Below are 15,189 nucleotides of genomic sequence, written 5' to 3' on the forward strand. Positions count from 1 at the left end.
GGGACAGGGAGGTGTTACTACAGTTGTACAGGGCCTTGGTGAGGCCACACCTGGAGTGTTGTGTACAGTTTTGGTCTCCTAACTTGAGGAAGGACATTCTTGCTATTGAGGGAGTGCAGCGAAGGTTCACCAGACTGATTCCCGGGATGGCGGGACTGACCTATCAAGAAAGACTGGATCAACTGGGCTTGTATTCACTGGAGTTCAGAAGAATGAGAGGGGACCTCATCGAAACGTTTAAAATTCTGATGGGTTCAGACAGGTTAGGTGCAGGAAGAATGTTCCCAATGTTGGGGAAGTCCAGAACCAGGGGTCACAGTCTAAGGATAAGGGGTAAGCCATTTAGGACCGAGATGAGGAGAAACTTCTTCACCCAGAGAGTGGTGAACCTGTGGAATTCTCTACCACAGAAAGTTGTTGAGGCCAATTCACTAAATATATTCAAAAAGGAGTTAGATGTAGTCCTTACTACTAGGGGGATCAAGGGGAATGGCGAGAAAGCAGGAATGGGGTACTGAAGTTACATCTTCAGCCATGAACTCATTGAATGGCGATGCAGGCTCGAAGGGCCGAATGGCCTACTCCTGCACCTATTTTCAATGTTTCTATATTTCTATAACCTGGGAATTCCACCCCATACACCCAATGTCATCATCATCGGCAGTCCCTCGAAACCGAGGAAGACTTGCTTCCACTCTAAAAGTGACTTCTTTGGCGAGGGAATTACTTTCCCTGTCACAGGTGGGACAGACAGTCGTTGAAGGAAAGGGTGGGTGTGACTGGTTTGCCGCACACTCCTTCCACTGACTACACTTGTTTTCTGCAAGCTCTCGTCGACGAGACTCAAGGTGCTCAGCGCCCTCCCGGATGCTCTTCCTCCACTTCGAGCAATCTTTGGCCAGGGACTCCTCGGTGTCGGTTGGGATGTTACATTTTATCAAGGAGGTTTTGAGGGTGTCCTTGAATCGTTTACTCTGCCCACCTGGGGCTCATTTTCAGGGTAGGAGTTCCAAGTAGAGCGCTTGCTTTGGGAATCTTGCGTCAGGCATGCAAACAATGTGGCCCGCCGAACGGACCTGCTCGAGTGTGGTCCGTGCTTCGATGCTGGGGATGTTGGCCTGATCGAGGACGCTGACGTTGGTGCATCTGTCCTCCCAGGGGATTTGCAGGATCTTGCGGAGACATAGTTGATGGAATTTCTCCAGCGATTTGAGGTGTCTACTGTATATGGTCCACGTTTATGAGCCATACAGGAGGGCGGGTATCACTACAGTCCTGTAGACCATGAGCTTGGAGGCAGATTTGAGGGCCTGATCTTCGAACACTCTCTTCCTCAGACTGCCGAAGGCTGCGCTGATGCACTGGAGTCGATGTTGAACCTCGTCGTCGATGTCTGCCCCTGCTGATAATAGGCTCCCGAAGTATGGAAAGTGGTCTATGTTGTCCAGGACCGCGCTGTGGATCTTGATTACTGTGGGGCAGTGCTGTGTGGCGGGCCCAATATAAGGCCTCAACAGAGAGCTGGTGAGTTCCGTTTGGAAAGTCCTGGGATCTTAAGCCCAAGGTGATGAATCCCAGAAGGAATCAGCTGCCTACAACTTCTGAGAAGCAGCAAATAGCATTCGTGCCTCACAAGTGCAAGACAATAACTATCTAATCACCTCCCATTGATATTCAGTGGCATTACCATCATTGAATCCTCAAAATCAACATCCTGGAGTCACCATTGACCAGAAACTTAACTGGACCAGCCACATAAAGCTTGCGACTACAAGAGCAGGTCAGAGACTAGGTATTCTGCAAGTGACTCACCTCCTGACACCCCAAAACCTTTTTACCATCTACAAGGCACAAGTCAGGAGTGTGATGGAATACTCTCCACTTCCCTGGATGAGTGCAGCTCCAACAACACTCAAGAAGCTTAACACCAACCAGGACAAAGCAGCCCGCTTGATTGGTACCCCATCCACCACTTTAATATTCATTTCCTCTACCACTGCCGCACCGTGTCTGCAGTGTGTACCATATACAAGATGCACTGTATACAACTCACCAAGGCTTCTTCAACAGTACCTCCCAAACCCACAGGCTCTACCACCTGGAAGGACAAGAACAGCAGGTGCATGGGAACACCACCAATTCCAAGTTACTCTCTAAGTCGCACACCATTTTGACATGGAAATATACAATTATTCCTTCAACTTCGCTGGGCCAAAATCCTGGAACTGCCTACCTATCAGCACTGAGAGAGTATCTTCATCTCACCGACTTCAGCGATTCAAGAATGCAGCTCATGACCACCTTCTCAAGGGCAATTAGGGATGGGCAATAAATGCTGGCCTTGCTAGCGATGCCCATATTCCATGGATAATTGAAAAAAAAAACAGCTGAACCTGCTTCTGTCCTCACCCATCTTCTAAAAACAAGCAACTTCTGATAGAAGTCACTGTATTTTTACCAAGAACAGATATCCTTACTGATTTCTTCCTTCCTTCCTCAGCCCAAGGCTGCTAAGGCCAATTGTAATGACTCTAGTTTTCTCCCAACTGATATCAGTAAACTCAGCATATACCAGGGGCCTTCTTGGCTCCCTGTATTTTGCCCCAACAAAATACTGTGGCCTCAGATGACTCTCCCCAAATACATTTCACACAGAACCCTTGTAGCCAACAAACAGAGAAGACTTTCATCTCATTAGTCTGGGTTGGATCTGAACCCAAGTCTCAGTAGTCTATCTAACAGAGTGTGTCACTCAGCTGCCCAAACAATCAGTGGTTCATCGCAATTTTTCAAGACATATTGTTTCCACCTTTATTTTCTTCTGCTAAATTATTCACCTTTTTCAATCTGGCTTCCTTTGACACCAAGAATCCAGCTCAGAAGGAGGCCATTCGGCCCATCGTGCCTGTGCCGGCTCTTTGAAAGAGCTATCAGTTCCACACTCAAGGAGTTATTATATGAATTTCAATTTAATTTTCTCTTTAAACTCAGGTAGAGCTGACTGAGATATAGTATTGTTACTGCTTTGGTTACAAGAGTCAAACTGCACAAGCAGGTGACACCTTAAAAGGGCACCATTTTCATCAGAGGGTATTTGGTGAAGCTAAGGCTGCGATTTCCCCATCTGAGGTGGGCGAGAGGCAGGCGATGTCAGGGCTGGATTCGAATTGGCTCCTGGCTCCATGTCAGTTTCCCCAATGACTTTCCCCTGGTTGGGCTTGTTAAGTGAGGTTCCTGGCCAATTAAAAGGAAGCTGGTCTCATGACATCATTTGAAGACATGTCATCAGCCGGTTTCCTTAAAGGGACCATGGCCACATTCATTTTGACAGTTGTGCTGTCAGTGTTCTGCAGCATTGAGGTGCTGCAAATACTGACATGCACTGCACAGAGGTGTACGGCTGTACCCAGGCTCTCCCAATACTCCCTCCATATGCTTATGGGGGGAGTCACAGCACGCAGGGAGGATCTCTTCCCTTTTATTGGTGGAAGAAAACTCCCCAAGACACCAATTGCACAGGAGGGCACAAGCAGGGATGTCGTCAGGAGGACCTGGTTGCAGTGGTGCAAAGCTTTCAATGATTTCAGGAAATCACAAAACATTACTGCAAAGCCACACTCAACCTAATCCTGCTGTGCCATTCATCATATTCCCATCACTCTGACTTCCCTATCCTACTCCTGCACATCCTTACTCACACCAACCTGCCTTGCAAATCCACCCATCTCTCTCTCTCTATCTGCATTATCACTTCCCCATCTCACTAGCCACCCCTCACATTCACCCTAGTGCAATCATACCAACTAACAACACACTAAGGTAGACACTTGGGTCTATTAGCCAATGTTCATGTAAAGTTTATGTTAATAAGCTGTCAAACATAGGAAGCTTTATTTTCAATTTACCTTCTTGGACAGATTTGTGTGTTCCTTTGGAAGCAGTTTAGTGAGTTGCAGTGAATGGTGAGATATAAGGGTGGCCCTGCAATGGTGATGAATGTAAAAGGAATGGCTTTGGCATTGTAGGGATGCTGAATGGTGTTGGAGTGGGGTGGTGCCAACCTGGTGCATCATGTGGAAGTCAGGGTGCATAGCATCAAGTGAAGTAAATGTGGCCATTGTGAGGCCATCCCTGGCCTACCAGACAGCAATGTGGTCATGTGCTAATGCCCTGCGTCCTGAGCAGCATCAGGTGATTGTGGAGAAGGTTGGTGTTGTTGTTGGTGCTGCTGGTGTGCCTGGTGATGTTGGTGTTGGGGCTGATCATGGTGGGATTCTGAGGACCAAGGTGAGATTTTTTCAAGGGCACAGATGCTGCTGGAATTTATGGCAGCTGAAGTTGTGATGACAGGAGCGATCTGTCAATGGTGAGAGAGGTTGCTCCAAAGAAGTGACACTTGATAGAGTTTAATCCAAACACTTCAAACCTCCATAAACCTGAAAAGTGTATTCCAGAATCCTGAAGGCTCCAGCTTCTATGATTGGAAATTGAACAGCTGTGAAACGGTAGCTTTTATACCACTTTTACAGCTGTCAACTATTCACAGCAATGGAGAGTCACTGAGAACCAGACCCACTTACTTAACGTGATCCCTGAGCCGGGAACCTCCAAAAAAATGTGGAAAATCGTTAGGATGTTGTAAAATGCTACTTAAATACCTTTAAACCCCACTGTCAATCACTTCCATTTTGACAGCGGACCCATCTCCAAACTCGCACTTGCAGTGCTGGTAAGATTTCAGCCTTAGTGTGGAAAGAATGAGATCCATAACACATGCAAATCGTTCTCACCACAGTTACATCACAGCACAGCACAAGCTAGGTTTGGATGAAAGGAGCCCTTCAGCCCATTCCAGATCATCCTCTCAAGTTACCAACCCTATTATGGCATTCCATTCCAAAATAAGTCCTGTGACCTGGGCATCAATCACTTTTTCCTGCTCCACTCATTTCCTGATCTAAACTATGGTCAAGTGGGAATGCTGCAGTGCATTCCTGCAACATGGCAGGAAAATTACGAGAGAGAATCAAGTCATCCAACACAACCTGGCAGATGCTCGGGGTCATTGTCTGAAGTCTACAAACAGGCTACCCACACACACACCTGTTTGCACCAGAGTTGTCAAGGGCAGACAGATCAAAGATAGAGAATAATATACCTGAAGAAAGAAGTCAGAAAGAATATTACTTCTACAAATGTCTGTGGCACATGCAACCACCAATATTTTAGCACTAAGTGGCACAGTTAGGCATTTAATGTCCAGAACTGGATTCACATCCAGCCCAGAATGATGGGTTGAATGATTCCCCTGTCTGCTGGTTGATTTTTAAAATTCGTTCATGGGATGTGGGCGTCACTGGCAAGGCCGGCATTTATTGCCCATCCCTAATTGCCCTTGAGAAGATGGTGGTAAGCCATCACCTTGAACCACTGCAGTTCGTGTGGTAGTAACAGCGATATATTTCCAAGTCAGGATGGTGTATGACTTAGAGGGAAACGCATGGGTGGTGGTGCTCCCATGCGCCTGCTTCCCTTGTCCTTCTAGGTGGTAGAGGTCGCGGGTTTGGGAGGTGCTGCCGAAGAAGCCTTGGCGAGTTGGAGCAGTGCATCTTGTAGCTGGTACACATTGCAGCCACGGTGCACGGTGATGGAGGGAGTGAATGTTTAAGATGGTGGACGGGGTACCAATCAAGTGGGCTGCTTTGCCCTGGATGCTGTTGAGCTTCTTGAATGTTGTTGGAGCTGCACTCATCCAGGCAAGTGGAGAGTATTCCATCACACTCCTGATTTGTGCCTTTAAATGGTAGAAAGGCTTTGGGGAGTCAGGAGATGAGACACTCACAGCAGAATAACCAGCCTCTGACCTGCTGTTGTTGCCACAGTATTTCTGTGGCTGATCCAATTAATTTTCTGGTCAATGGTGACCCCCAGGATGCTGACGGTGGGTGATTCAGCGATGGTAATGCCATTGAATGTCAAAGGGCGGAGGTTAGACTCTCGGTTGTAAGGCTATCTTTAGCTTCAGTTACCTGGATCATGTGAATGAAATCAAATTGTTTGATTTCATGGCTTTCCTTGGCTTTCTTTTCATATTCTTCTGAGCTCATGTGGTTCCAAGTGAAGGAGGTGTTCAGACCCTGACTCTATTCTTTCACAAGTGCTGGAACACAGGTAGAATTAGAAGGAATTAAATAAAGTAAATGTAAACTCGACTTTTTTTTTGCTATACCATATCCAATTTCATACATTTCATGACCTTCTGGTTGTAAGAGAGAAAATTGCTATGTTAGGTTTAGCTGAGGAAAGATAGCAGATATTTAAGGGCTGAAGCAAGTTGTTCACACCTCAATGTATCACAATGGGCCTAAAATTCGCATTGGAGGCTTCCTTCGGACGAACGCCTCTGACCTAAAATATTTTTACACAAGTACCTGGTGGTCCCGGAGATGCCTTTGATTGCGGTCACATGCCTTCATTCGATGCGTAGCATATGAGGACAGGACTTCCTGTAACTATAAGTGGTTATGGGGAGCGGGTGGGGAAGTGGAGTTGAGTCTATGATCTTATTGCATGTCAGAGCAGGCTTGAGGGACCATATGGCCTACTCCTGTTCCTATTTCTTATGTTCTTATGTTCCTTGTACGCCCGGAAATGCTGGAGTCACGTGAGCCTGGACCATCAATCACTCTGTAGTATTGTCATTGATGGTAATGGGAACTCCATTTCTCTGAGTTCCCATTATTATCAATGATAATACACCTCTGAAACAAGAAACACAACATAATAAATAAAAACACTTCACACATTTAAAATTAATTGAAATTAAAGTTAATTCAATGTTTTAGAAAAAAATATATTTTAGAATTTTTTTTTAACCTGCTTTAATAGGGTTTTAAAATAAACTTACCTCAAATGGACAGGGTTTTTACTATAAAAATGTGGATTTTAATTACGTTTTCAGATGTTGCAAAACTGTTACACTGGCAAAAGTAAGCTATGCGCCTGCTTTCACCAGGCGTATGGGTTTGAAGGACATTCGCTGGGCATGAGTTGGGCAAATATTCCAATCTCACCCACGCGAATGTCCCTCTCCCGGGGATGCGGAGGATCTGTCAAGAGAAATCTTGACAGATCGGAAAAGCCAGTTTTCGGGGCGCCGAAAACAGACTTTTCTGGGGCTTCGCTGGCTCCGTCTGCACTGTGTACGGACCCGTGAGGCTGCAATCTTAGCCCCATCATTGAAAATCTTTAATTGTTTTCTCAAATAGTACACATCAATCAGAATATCTAGTAGAAAGTGCTGGAATCCCTCATTATTTTAAATCTATTTCTGTCATTATACAGAAAAATTGAATCAAACAGACAGTTGAGTGGACAAGGTCCCTACCAGATTTTCCTCTGCTAGTTGACCGTTTTTCAGGTGAGAACCAGTTGGCTGGCAGTTGAAAACTCACCATTATTTTAGATACTCACTGTCAGTATCTACCACCCCCTCATTAGTGTCATGTATTATCACATGGTTTGTCACATGGTTTAATATGAGCATGCTCAGTTCGATCTAGCCTAGTAAAGCAAGCATGTGGACTAGCAACTCATCGTGCCTCTGTCCTTCATTTGTTCTATCCACATATATACCACCACAGATATAACATTCTGGTGATATGGATGGGATCCCAAAGCCGTTTTTAGAGATCATGGAAGGACACAGCGTTCAACCTACAAGTGGATAAGTTTAAGATGAATTTGTGACATCTAAACTGAATTTTTGCAATGTTTTACCGTTAATGCTAATGCAGAATCATCTGTGCTTTGCCTTCACGTGTACGTGCACACAGCAACAGTGGCGCTGATTCTCATATATACACAGGTAGTGTGCGGAGTCACTGTTCGATGGGATGGGGACAACCATGGCCATGCCTATGGAATTCATTGGAAGCCTCGGCATGTATAACTGAGCTCATGAACCATTCAGTTCTTATATTGAGCGGATGATCATGATTTTTGAGAGCCAATAACAGATGAGAATGTTCAAGCTAAAAATAAAGTAACTTGTGAATGGAAGAAAGCAATTTTTCTAACGTAGATTGGGCCAGATGTCTACGGAGCATTGACACCAGAGAAAGCGAAGGATGCGTCATTTGAAGACATTGTCGAGAAAATCAAGTGTGCCAAACATAGAAACATAGAAACATAGAAACATAGAAACATAGAAAATAGGTGCAGGAGTCGGCCAATCAGCCCCTCGAACCTGCACTGCCATTCAATAAGATCATGGCTGATCATTCCCTCAGTACCCCTTTCTTGCTTTCTCTCCATACCCCTTGATCCCCTTAGCCATAAGGGTCATATCTAACTCCCGCCTGAAAGGGGAAGCACTTACTGATTTTTAAGATTGTTCTTGGTGGAGAGTGTTGTGAAATTGAGCTCTTCAAATTTTTTGTTTCTTCCGGGCGGTGTTTGGGGCAGAAGTCGGTGAGGAGTGGGGCAGACGTCGATCGGTGTCATCAACACTACGCTATGCTTTTCTCCTTGAGGTGCTGATGGCTCTTAAAAAAAGGGGCAATTCCAGCCCAGAGATACCATTTTGACCCAAAGCCATTAGAAATAGCAGAGCTATAAGTTTGGTACCTGTAATGGTTGGAGCTTCTTGACTGATTGTGGCCACTGTAGTTGTCATGATGTTTTCCCTCCACTGGGTGGCATTTTCCGATTGGACAGAGACACAAAGAGAAAGATAGAGGAGAGAGAAACACAGCCAGCAAGCAGCATGGTCTGCCTCCATTTTAGCTAGAACTATCTGTAACTTTTGTTAATTAGAAACAATTCTTCGGTAGTAGCAAACCTTCACAGAAGTACAGTTATGTAAGTAACTTCTCCTTATCCAATCGTTCAACCAGAATTGTTGGGCCAATAATTACGATCGGAGGCTTCTCGCGGGCAATTGCCTTTCGACCGGAGATGTTTTACGAATCTACCTCGTGGTCTAGAAGGCGTCCTGGATTCCAGTGAGGAGGCCTTCTCTTCCTGCGCTGCAAAGTGCGCTCCTGTCCGGAAGGTTCCCACGCAGAAGATGCAGTCATGTGTGACGACTCAGCCAATCAGGTTGGTAGTTCACAGGTTCCTATTATTAGCACTGAGACTCATGTATCTATGAGTTCTCAGTGCTATTAATGGGAAAAAAAACAAAAACACACGAATAAAAAATAAAAAACAGACCTCACATAATTAAAATTAATTAAAATTGAAGTTAATAAAATGCCTTAGAAAAAAATATATTTCCGATTTCTTTTTTTAAGTTATGTAATTCAGGTTAAAAATAAATTTACCTTAGTGGGCAGAGTTTTTAACAATACAATGTGTTAATTTTATTTTATTGTATTGTGTTTTTGTGTTTTTAAACACTTGCACCTGTAAAAGTAGACTATGCACCTGTTTTTTCAGGCACAAGAATTTTGAGGACATTTTCTGGGCAAGATATGTGTAAATCCCGCAATCTTGCCCGTGCAACTGTCCCCGCTCGTGATCTGTCTACCATCTGTCAAGCTCCAGCTTGACAGATTGAAAAAGTTAGTTTTCAGCGCATGCGCATTGCGTGCTGAACACTGGCTTTTCCGATGCCTTCCCGGGTCCATAGAAACTTCATACGGGCCCAGGACGTCGGAATTTCCAGGCCATTGAATTTTATCTTTCATGCACAGTAAAAGTTAAGCAACTTCTTTTTATTGCTGTTTTTATTCGATTGTTACTGTTGTAATACAAGAATTCTAGATCTGTCTTTTATTCTTTATCAACAATTTCACACTGCATTTATTAAAGGATTTGGATTGAGTCATATTTCTTGGTGTAGTGTTGAAGCTGGCTGGAGAATCAGAGTTAACGCTCGCCATACGCTATACTCTGACAGAGACCAGTACAGTACCAGGAACTAAAACAAAGTGAAACCAACAATGAGCACATTGTAGTTCTTAAGATCCTGTCTTTGCATTGTAACTTCAGCACATTTTTGGATCATGTGTTGCGAGTCAGTTTGTGTGTGGACTGTGGATGAGCGCACACCGTCCAAGTTACTGAACACTCCGAACCTAACGTTTGACATAGCATGCAAAATTGCCCTGTCTATGGAGATGGCATCTCAGAATGCTGGGGAGCTCCGTTCAACTCAAGTGACCAGTGCAGCTGAGGTCTACAGTCACAAAGCCACCGCCAAAAATAAAGCTGTGAGACTGGGTCAAATGTACGTCAGTGAGAGCAGTTCAGTGAATTGTTTTCACTGCAATAGAAATCACTCACCACAGACCTACCAATACAGAAATGCAAGTGTTTTCACAGCAAGAAGCAAAGCCATATTTCAACAGCTTGTAGAGCTAGATCAAAAGCAGGAAGTAAGTACCATTCTATTGGCAATGCAAAGCAAAAGAGAAGAGTTGACAATATTGAAGTGAACACAGCTGATGTTGAAGAACTAGGCATCTACAGTATCGACGCCACTAGCGGCAATGCTAGCAGTCATGGGATCAATGAGCAATATATTGATAAGTGTATCAACTCAGTGGCAGACTACTTTATAATGATTAAGGACACATGAGAGTAAGTTTAATCAAATACCTCTTACATGGAGTACAGTAGAATTAAAAACCTACTTCGGAGAAATCCTAGAGACATGTGACCAAATGGCAGGTACAGTTCCACACAATGGCCAGTCAGTAAAACTGCCTATCAATGTAGCAAACTACAACAACAAGCTAGGGACTGACCTATCAAGAAAGACTGGATCAACTGGGCTTGTATTCACTGGAGTTCAGAAGAATGAGAGGGGATCTCATAGAAACGTTTAAAATTCTGACGGGTTTAGACAAGTTAGATGCAGGAAGAATGTTCCCAATGTTGGGGAAGTCCAGAACCAGGGGCCACAGTCTAAGGATAAGGGGTAAGCCATTTAGGACCAAGATGAGGAGAAACTTCTTCACCCAGAGAGTGGTGAACCTGTGGAATTCTCTACCACTGAAAGTTGTTGAGGCCAATTCACTAAATATATTCAAAAAGGAGTTGGATGTAGTCCTTACTACTAGGGGGATCAAGGGGTATGGCGAGAAAGCAGGAATGGGGTACTGAAGTTGCATATTCAGCCATGAACTCATTGAATGGCGGTGCAGGCTCGAAGGGCCGAATGCCTACTCCTGCACCTATTTTTTATGTTTCTATATTTCTATCTCTCAAGGGCAAAGACTGGTTGAGAAAGTTAAAACTAGACTGGAAAATCATCTTCAGTATAGATGCTTCAAAGAAGTGACTCAACACAATGCTGAACAAGTACGAAATCATGGTCACAGACAGTTATGAGGGCATCACTGGGTATACCGTGCATATCTGCGTCAAGTCCAACATGAAGCCTGTCTATTTTAAGGCAAGGTGGTCCCCTATGCATTGAAAAATCTTGTGGAGGAAGAGCTAGCGAAGCGGAGAGAGAACGGAATGCTAGTAAAAATTGACAAAAGTGAATGGGCTAGCCAGTTTGTGATAGTGCCCAAAGCGGCAAAACTGCACGCTTATGTGGTGATTGCAAACTTACTATCAACCAAGCAGTTGACGATGAGCAGAACCCGTTACCTACATCACAAGATTTGTATGCAGCACTATCTGGGCCAAAGGTTTTCTCCAATCGTGACCTGTCGCATGCTTACGCTCAGCTGAATGTGGACAAGGAGAGTCAACAGTGCGTCACCGTCAACACACACTGTACCCATACACCAAGCTACCATATGGTGTAAAGTCCTTCCCTAAAACTCTTCCAGGCTATGATGGATAAGATTTTGCAAGGAGTTCCAAATTGCTTATTCAATTAAGATGATGTGCTGATTGCATCGAGCAGCGAGAAAAAAAATCTCTAAGTGTTAGATACAGTGCTTCAAAGGTTGAATGTCCACAATGTCAAATTGAAAAGGAGCAAATGTGTTTTTGTGCAGCCTGAGGTTGTGTACCTTGGTCTGAAAGTTGATGCAAATGGCTTGCAACCAGTGAAGGAAAAGGTTGATGCTGTCATCAATGCTCCAAAGCCACAGAACATGTCTGAGGTAAGATCTTTCCATGGAATAGCCCAGTACGACACACATTTATTACGAAGTTAGCAACCATATTAGCTCCATTTCATGAGCTCCTCCAGAAGGATGTCCAGTGGAAGTGGATGACAGTGAAATGAGAAGTTTACAATGCTTCAAAGAGAAGTCTGTCTAGCCATGCTCTAATTTAACACAGAGCATAAGCTTAATTTAGCATGTGATGCTTCCAGTTACAGTGTGGGAGCTGTCATAAGCTACATAATGGGCCATTCGGCCCAGCGTGCCTGTGTCGACTCCTTGAAAGAGTCATCCAATGAAGCTCACTCCTCTGATCTTTCTCCATTGCCCTGCAATTTATTTTTTCCTTTTCAACTATTTATCCAATTCCATTTTGAAAGTTTTTATTGAATCTGCTTCCAACACATTTTCAGGTAGTGCATTCCAGATCACAACCACTTGCTGCATTAAAATAAAAACTCTATTACCAAATAGATGTGTGCGGAGCTTGTTCATAGGGGCATCAAACACTGCCCGCAAGTACCTGCCAGGATATGCTAGAACTCTCGGGCAATTTTCCTTCTCACATCCAGGAAGACACTGCAGCAATGTTCCCTGTAAGCCGCGCAGCCGGCTTGTTGACTTTTCAATACAGGTCGAGCATCCGATATCCGGAGTTCCAAAATTCAGAATGTTCCGGAATCCGGACACTGGGCCGATCCGTGGCAGGGTTGTCGGGAAAACGGAAAGTGTTCCAAAATCCGGATTCCCCTGCCTCGGCAACCCGACTTCGCCCCGGCCCTCGGTAGCCCGACCTCGTCCCGGCCCGACTTCACCCCAGAACCGTCTCCCACCTCTCCCCCTTACCTCGGCGGGCTGACCTCGCCCCCTTACCTCGGATGCCCGACCCCACCTTCCTCGCCCCAGGCAAAGACGTTCCCAAATTCGGAAAAACACGGAACCCAGAATGGCCTCAGTCCTGAGGTTTCTGGATTTTGGACGCTCAACCTGTACAAGAAATGCATTTAGGGAACATTGCATTGCAGCCTTCTCATTTGACCATGGTTCAGATCAGAAACAGGGATTGAAAATACTTTGATCCTTCATTTTCAGTTCAGAGTGTTCTTTATTTGGTAACATTGTGCTCCCCCCATCTGTTTCGATTTCTTTTTCTCTGCAATTGGTTATACACAGTCTCAACGCGATGGAGCACAAAATTCATCCAAAAGAAAACAAGCAGCAGCCAGGTTCATGGCACCGCAGGTGGCTCTGCTGCAAAGGAGGGCAGGAAAAAGATTGGGAGCGCGATAGTGATAGGGGATTCGATGGTGAGGGGAATAGATAGGCGTTTCTGCGGACGCAACCGAGACTCCAGGATGGTATGTTGCCTCCCTGGTGCAAGGGTCAAGGATGTCTCGGAGCGGGTGCAGGACATTCTGAAATGGGAGGGAGAACAGCCAGTTGTCGTGGTGCACATTGGTACCAACGACATAGGTAAAAAAAGGGATGAGGTCCTACGAAACGAATTTAAGGAGCTAGGAGCTAAATTAAAAAGTAGGACCTCAAAAGTAGTAATCTCGGGATTGCTACCAGTGCCACGTGCTAGTCAGAGTAGGAATCGCAGGATAGCGCAGATGAATACATGGCTTGAGCAGTGGTGCAGCAGGGAGGGATTCAAATTCTTGGGGCATTGGAACTGTTTCTGGGGGAGGTGGGACCAGTACAAACAGGACGGTCTGCACCTGGGCAAGACCGGAACCAATGTCCTAGGGGGAGTGTTTGCTAGTGCTGTTGGGGAGGAGTTAAACTAATATTGCAGGGGGATGGGAACCTATGCAGGGAGACAGAGGGAGACAAAAATGAGACAAAAGCAAAAGACAGAAAGGAGATGAGGAAAAGTGGAGGGCAGAGAAACCTAAGGCAAAGAACAAAAAGGGCCACTGTACATTAAAATTCTAAAAGGACAAAGGGTGTTAAAAATGCAAGCCTGAAGGCTTTGTGTCTTAATGCAAGGAGTATCCGCAATAAGGTGGATGAATTAACTGTGCAAATAGATGTTAACAAATATGATGTGATTGGGATTACGGAGACGTGGCTCCAGGATGATCAGGGCTGGGAACTCAACATCCAGGGGTATTCAACATTCAGGAAGGATAGAATAAAAGGAAAAGGAGGTGGGGTAGCATTGCTGGTTAAAGAGGAGATTAATGCAATAGTTAGGAAAGACATTAGCTTGGATGATGTGGAATCTATATGGGTAGAGCTGCAGAACACTAAAGGGCAAAAATCGTTAGTGCGAGTTGTGTACAGACCTCCAAACAGTAGTAGTGACGTTGGGGAGGGCATCAAACAGGAAATTAGGAGTGCATGCAATAAAGGTGCAGCAGTTATAATGGGTGACTTTAATATGCACATAGATTGGGCTAACCAAACTGGAAGCAATACGGTGGAGGAGGATTTCCTGGAGTGCATAAGGGATGGTTTTCTAGACCAATATGTCGAGGAACCAACTAGGGGGTAGGCCATCTTCGACTGGGTGTTGTGTAATGAGAGAGGATTAATTAGCAATCTCATTGTGCGAGGCCCCTTGGGGAAGAGTGACCATAATTTGGTGGAATTCTGCATTAGGATGGAGAATGAAACAGTTAATTCAGAGACCATGGTCCAGAACTTAAAGAAGGATAACTTTGAAGGTATGAGGCATGAATTGGCTAAGATAGATTGGCTAATGATACTTAAGGGGTTGACTGTGGATGGGCAATGGCAGACATTTAGAGACCGCATGGATGAATTATAACAATTGTACATTCCTGTCTGGCGTAAAAATAAAAAAGGGAAGGTGGCTCAACCGTGGCTATCTAGGGATATGAGGGATAGTATTAAAGCCAAGGAAATGGCATACAAATTAGTCAGAAATAGCAGCGAACCTAGGGACTGGGAGAAATTTAGAACTCAGCAGAGGAGGACAAAGGGTTTGATTAGGGCAGGGAAAATGGAGTACGAGAAGAAGCTTGCAGGGAACATTAAGGCGGATTGCAAAAGTTTCTATAGGTATGTAAAGAGAAAAAGGTTAGTAAAGACAAACGTAGGTCCCCTGCAGTCAGAATCAGGGGAAGTCATAACGGGGAACAAAGAA

General features: G+C 44.8%; 1 protein-coding gene across 1 annotated transcript in view; it reads right to left on the minus strand.

The window, feature by feature from the left end:
* Positions 1-15,189, minus strand: part of LOC139253903 (histamine N-methyltransferase-like) — a 64,001-nt gene that overhangs the window by 21,440 nt on the left and 27,372 nt on the right. Inside the window, exons 4-6 of the mRNA XM_070873602.1 lie at positions 11,612-11,687; positions 10,291-10,297; positions 6,030-6,137 (exon numbers count right to left, since the gene is read on the minus strand). Coding sequence (XP_070729703.1) covers positions 6,030-6,137; positions 10,291-10,297; positions 11,612-11,687 — 191 coding nt within the window. The remainder of the gene's footprint in view (positions 1-6,029; positions 6,138-10,290; positions 10,298-11,611; positions 11,688-15,189) is intronic.

Source organism: Pristiophorus japonicus, chromosome 3, assembly GCF_044704955.1.
Source record: "Pristiophorus japonicus isolate sPriJap1 chromosome 3, sPriJap1.hap1, whole genome shotgun sequence".
Taxonomy (NCBI): domain Eukaryota; kingdom Metazoa; phylum Chordata; class Chondrichthyes; family Pristiophoridae; genus Pristiophorus; species Pristiophorus japonicus.